Raw genomic sequence first — 6087 nt, forward strand, 5'->3', positions numbered from 1 at the left:
GTGCAAAGGAAGTTGTACTTCGTGACATAAAGTACACTATCCAAGAAGCTATGGATGTTGTATAGAGTCAAAGAGAGTGGGACTAGGCCACATTCTTGAATCAGACAGCCTTCTTCACAGAGACAGAACCAAAATCTGTCTCCCTCTTCCCCTCTCTGTCTCTTTCTCACCTTCCTTCTCTCCCTGCCTTTCTCTCCCTCCCTCTGTGTGTGTGCCCAGGGGTGGGGCAGTATCAGCCACCTGATAAGCCTGCTGGGAACCAAATTAGTGTCCTCTGAAAAAATAGTACATATTTCTAACCTCCGAGTCAACTCCCCAGCCACATTTCTTGTTTTCTTTTATAAATTTCTTTATAAATGTCTTATTTCATATAAATTTTTCTAATATGGGTATTTATTTCTACAGAGAGTTCTGATGTGATTTTAAGTATTTAACTCATTAATAGTTTTTATATATATCCACGAATGTTTGTTCATGTGTGCAGATGCGCATGTGTGCATGTGGAGGTCAGAGGAAGATCTAGATTGACATCCACTATTCCACTGACTTTGAGACAGGTTCTCTTACCTCCTGCTGCCCTTTCACATCTTGAGCCATGGCTCTAAACCTGTGGCAGATGCCTAAGACCATTGGAAAAGATATCTATTTACATTATGATTCATAACAGTAGTAAAATTACAGTTATGAAGTAGCAATAACCATAATTTTATGATTGGTCTCACCACAACATGAAGAACTGTATTAAGGGTCACAGCCTTAGGAAGGTTGAGAACCAGTCCTCTAGAGATTCTCCTGTCTCCACCTCCTGTCTACCCGCAGGGGCACAATGGGTTTTACAAACATTCCACCTTTGTCCTACAAGGTCTAATTTTGATCTAAAGCAAAAATGCACTCATTCAGTTCCTAAGCCTGCCATCATTTAAAGTAATCCCAGCCCTTACTCAAAAGTCCCAAGTCCACAGTTTCCTAAGAGATGCGAGGGGAGCTCTTAATTGTGAGGTCTTATAAGAAACAAACAACAAACTAGAAACCCACTTACTAAAGTATTTCTAATATACACAGGACAGTATACACACCCAGTCCAGTAGAGTAATGTGGGCCTAGAAAGGAAAAAATAAGAAAAGAAATAATAAAAATGCAAGATTGAAACATATAGCCCTTGTAGCTTCATATCCAGTATCTGGGGTGCTTGATGGAGCCATCACTGCTCCAGCAGCCATTGGGAGCCATCACTGCTCCAGCAGCCATTGGGAGCCATCACTGCTCCAGCAGCCATTGGGAGCCATCACTGCTCCACAGCCATTGGGAGCCATCACTGCTCCAGCAGCCACTGGGAGCCATCACTGCTCCACAGCCATTGGGAGCCATCACTGCTGCTCCAGCAGCCATTGGGAGCTATCACTGCTCCAGCAGCCATTGGGAGCCATCACTGCTCCAGCAGCCATTGGGAGCCATCGCTGCTCCAGCAGCCATTGGGAGTCTTGCCCCTTCTGCTGCTCCTTGAGGGGTGGGGGTTACTTCCACTTTGTGTCTGAAGGATTTCACGGTAGATGTCGTATTCTCCTGTCATCTCCCAATGTTCTGGGGTCTCCATGTCATTTAGGCATTCAAATTCTCAAATTCCTGAGACACGTTCCCTGGCTTAAATCTCCCATTGCACTCATATCTTTCATGCTTGCAAAAGCAATAGTATGTGACATTGTTGACAGGTTCTGCTGCCTCCAATGGCCTCTGTGTGCCTTTAAAGTTGATCCTGACAAAATGGTTCCCTAGTTGACCATTTTGCAGAAGGGAATCACTTCAGCAGCATTCTCAGTTCAGACTTCCCCATCTCAAATGTAGTTATACTGTTTCAGGATGGAGCCATCAGTAGATGGGATCCTGCCTTCAAGGCGCCTGCCCTACTGTCCCAGTCAGGACAGGGGTTTTCTCTTTAACGAGTTAACCTGAGCATGACAGCTCTTTGTTCCCCCCCCTTCCCTGACACCTTGTCTGTAACTTCAAACTCTCACACTGCTTTCTGTGCACAGTGCATGAGGTCATGCCTTTCTGTTCTGCTCACTGTTCTTTCACAGGAGACCTGGGCAAGATCAACGGGCACAACCTGAACATAGCCCGTCCTCAGGTTTCTTGTGCCATCACATCAGTCCATGACTTGAATCAGCCTCATTCAAGTCCTAAAGACATGAGCAGAACAAAGCTAATGGATGTCCTGTGTCCCAGTTATCAAAGAAGTCCTGTTCCCCTCAGAAATTTTACTAACCATATCTTCACTGTCCATATTTCCATGAGCATTGTGGTGCTCTGCACACCAGTCAGTGTTATAGGCCTGGAGTTATAGGTTAGAGATTCACCAATCTGACCATGAATAAGTTTTAACAAGAGGTATAGGCATAAGTTTTCTCAGTCTACTTTAGTAAGAGTTCAACCTCCACTCTAGCCCACTACCCACCAGAAAAAGAAAGCTTATTAGGATGCAGGGAAGTGCACCTGTTTAGAAATAGTTTTTTGGGGGCGATTCCAATCTTCGTTGTTCTCAGTCCAGTCCACTAGCAAACACCAAACACGAATCAGCAGCTTCAGTCCAGCCCACTTGACAGACAACACATGGGAATCAGCAAGGGCAGTTCAATCCAGAAGAAACCAAGAGGCTCACAAACTATCCCACATCCACTGTGGAAGCAGCAAGAAGCAGCAGGAACCTCATGAGTTCTTTGGCAAGTTTCTCTCTATCAAGTCACAAGTAATGAAGCTCAACAATGCAATGAAAGGTGAAACAATACATCCATGTCATCAGTGAAGATCAGCAAGGCAGAGAAATTTGAACCAATGCTCTGGGGTCATATTATATTTCTTTTAAACATTATGTGTTCTTTAATGAGCCTGGTACAGCAAAGCATCCTTTCATCTGTGTCTGCTTCAAGTAAACATTTTTTTACAAGTCTGCTTTAGCAAAACATTCTTTCACCTGTGTGCCTCAGCAAAGCATCATTTGACAGAACTGACTTTCCAAAGAAAACAGTAGTTTCCACTTCAAATAGGCTTTATTAAACACTGGCCAGGACCATGGATACTGGCCATGTCCATACCTAAAACTCATGTGCAGAGTATGGTGCTAAATCACATCAGTCAGGGGTTTATAAAAGCAAAACTCACAAGGATACGTACGGATACATACATGTACTTCCTCTCTTCTTGCAGTCAGAGGCAAGCACACATCTCTGCATACCTCCTGTTACATACTTCCTGACTACATGTGATCAAGCACATCCTGTGTAACTGGGGCAACTGACCGTGTTTACAGAAGTGAGAACATGAGGTTTGTTATCTTACATGAAAAAAGCTGTAGAGAATCTCTTGTGTACTGTGTGGACACATTACCTGTCAATAAATAAGCTGTTGGCCTATTAGCTTACACAGGAAATAGGAGGTGGGAGTTCTAGTAGGGAGAGAGGAATTCTGGGATAGAGTCAGGTGCAGGAAAAGATTTCACCCTGGACTAGGAGAAGACAGATATTTAAACCCGAGGAGAGGTAATCAACCATGTGGCACACATAGAACAGAATAAACGGGCTATATAATTTTCAGGCTGGTCAGGGAATGAGAAAAAGCTTGTGTTTTAACCATTTATTCATAGTTAAGTCTCAGAACCGGTACTTTGGGAAGAGGGCCATGGGTGGTAAAGCCTGTGGCTACAAACGGCCCCCAGGATTCCAGGAAGTTATTTATCCTTGGCTAAGTAAGGGTTATAGGTTACAGGCATTTTTGTTTTATAGATTTCATAAGTAATTTAAACACAAAGCATAACATGAGCCGCCATAGTCAGAATGTTCCATTCAGGTCTGCTTACAGTGATGTAGGGATTTTCTAAGCCAGAATTGCAAACCCATCCACATCCCCTCATCGAATCAGCCCCAAGTTCCTCCTAACCGCAGGGCCAGGTTATCACACCAATGCCATTACTCCTCAAACTTTTTGCATTAGTGACCTATCTCTTGTGAGAAAATAGCTGGAAAAGTTAGCCGAGAAAGGAAGGGATTCCTTTGGCTCATAGTTGAAGAGTCCAGTCTCTCATAGTGGGAAAGTCCTGGTGATAGAAGCATAAGGCCGCTGGTCACATGACATCTTATGTCAGGAAGCAAAGAGACTTGTGGGTGGTAATTCAGGTCATTTTTTAAATTTTATTTTTGATTAGCCACAGAACACAGTCCTGCGATGAAGTTGTCCACATTCAGAGTGGGTCTTTGCTCTCAGTTCAGCCTTTCTGAAAGACTCTCAACGACACTCCTAGAAGGCAGCTTTCATGGAGATTGTGATCCAGAAAGATGGCAGTGATGATTGACCAGTATGACTATTATTATATCAGGGTCTATGTATATTTATCTGAAGGTACAATGTATGCCCTGCATTTATCTTACTATATGTATTCCAGATTGGCCTTGATTCTTACTCCTCTTGCATCAACCTCCCAAATGGCCTGATAATAGGTGTAATCCTTGGTTTATTTCTAGCTTGGCAGGTTTATTTTTAGGAACTGGCATCTGTGATTATGGGGTTGGCAAGACCAAAGTCTATGGTCCTCAACACCTGGTAGGACTTCAGACAGATCCCAAAGCTTTGTTTTCAGATCAGAGTTCCTTCCTGACTGTTACAGTCACCATGTGCTCTTGGGTCCTCCCAGTATACAGTGTCGTGAGGAGGTAACCAGTTACCTCCAGCAGTCTCAAACCCGGCAGTCTGAGTTACTGTCCTCCTGATAGAGAAGGATTTGGTTGGGATGCAGTAGTAGAAGGAGCAGTCAAGAGTTCAATCAGAGTGAGGAAGGAAGCAAGAAAATACTCTTTGAAAAAAAGCCATTCCTCACTGAAGTGGTGAGTGGTTAAGAGCACAGCTGAGTCACACTGAACTGCCATGGCTTCAAACCTTACATGTGTGGGCCTTACACTGCCCTGTTCTGTACAGTGTCTTTCCTTGTGCCTCCTCCAGTGTGGACTCTTTTAGAAAAGGTGTGTGCTTCCCTCAGACGTTTATTTCCCCAGAATTCAGTTTCATAACTAGTTGTGGAATTGCAAGACTTTGCATGTGCTTTTAACTACCCGTGAAGTTGAAAAGTTTACTAGGGGAAGCGGAAAGAACACTTTGTGGAAAACTCTGAGGGGAGGAAGTTGTGAGGTTGCTTTATTTCGATCTCTCTATCATCGACTCCTCTCTATCAATAGTCCCTCATTTCTTGTTTGGGGGGCCCAGAGTTGGTGAGTCTCGACTTCTCCACTGACCTCTGCCCTTATCTTTCTGTATCAACCATCAATCAATTATCTTTACACTTTGTTTCAGGACTTTGAGCTTGCTTTTATCTGTCAACCTTTGAGCGGGCCCACCCATTGTTCTTTATGTCCTGGCTTTGAGGAGCTGTTGGCTCTCCTTATTTGTCTAATAATGGGGAGCACGACCATGGGAGGGGTCATTGATTGCTAAGTCTATGACACAGAGTCTAGGGATTATGGACAACATACACTCCTGTTAAGGTCAATTCCCCATTTCATACTGGGGAGACAAGTCATTCCAGAATTGTTCTTTCTTGCCTGTACCCCCTCTGCTCATAGCATTTCAGCCTGACTCCTTTCCTCCTCACAAACACTCTGAACTCTGACCCTTTAGCTGTCAGGTGTGTTTTCCCAGCCAGGACATTTATCTCTTCAGTCTGACCATGGCTGGATTCTCTGGTCTAGTTTGGAATTGTTTCTACCCAGGGTCTGGGCGGCTAAGGGATGGGACTGAACTCTGCAAGACTGGAGCTGGTGAGCAGAAGTGTTCCAGAGACAGGTCTGCAGCTCTGGCAGTGAGATGCTCCAGTGAGATGTGCAGAGATCCCTGGGAGATGCTCAGGGAACGTCCTGTCCTGAAGGAGGCATCCAGGCACCTGTACTTCCTCGTTCATGCAGACTATTGCCCTTGGAAGGGAAGGGGTGGCTGTAAATTTGATGGCCCAGAGTTACCTTTGCCCTTGACTTAGGGGTGCTGCATCCTAAATATAGATCACCAGCCTTTGTGTGTCTGTCACCCTGATTCCCTCCCCTCCACTCCAGC

General features: G+C 44.5%; 1 protein-coding gene across 1 annotated transcript in view; it reads left to right on the forward strand.

The window, feature by feature from the left end:
* LOC116076498 (cytochrome P450 4F6-like) overlaps positions 1-2154 on the forward strand; it is a 25225-nt gene extending 23071 nt beyond the window's left edge. The window contains exon 15 of the mRNA XM_031350335.1: positions 2076-2154. Coding sequence (XP_031206195.1) covers positions 2076-2154 — 79 coding nt within the window. The remainder of the gene's footprint in view (positions 1-2075) is intronic.
* Positions 2155-6087: the final 3933 nt, after the last annotated feature.

This window comes from Mastomys coucha, unplaced genomic scaffold (assembly GCF_008632895.1).
Source record: "Mastomys coucha isolate ucsf_1 unplaced genomic scaffold, UCSF_Mcou_1 pScaffold4, whole genome shotgun sequence".
NCBI classification, from domain to species: domain Eukaryota; kingdom Metazoa; phylum Chordata; class Mammalia; order Rodentia; family Muridae; genus Mastomys; species Mastomys coucha.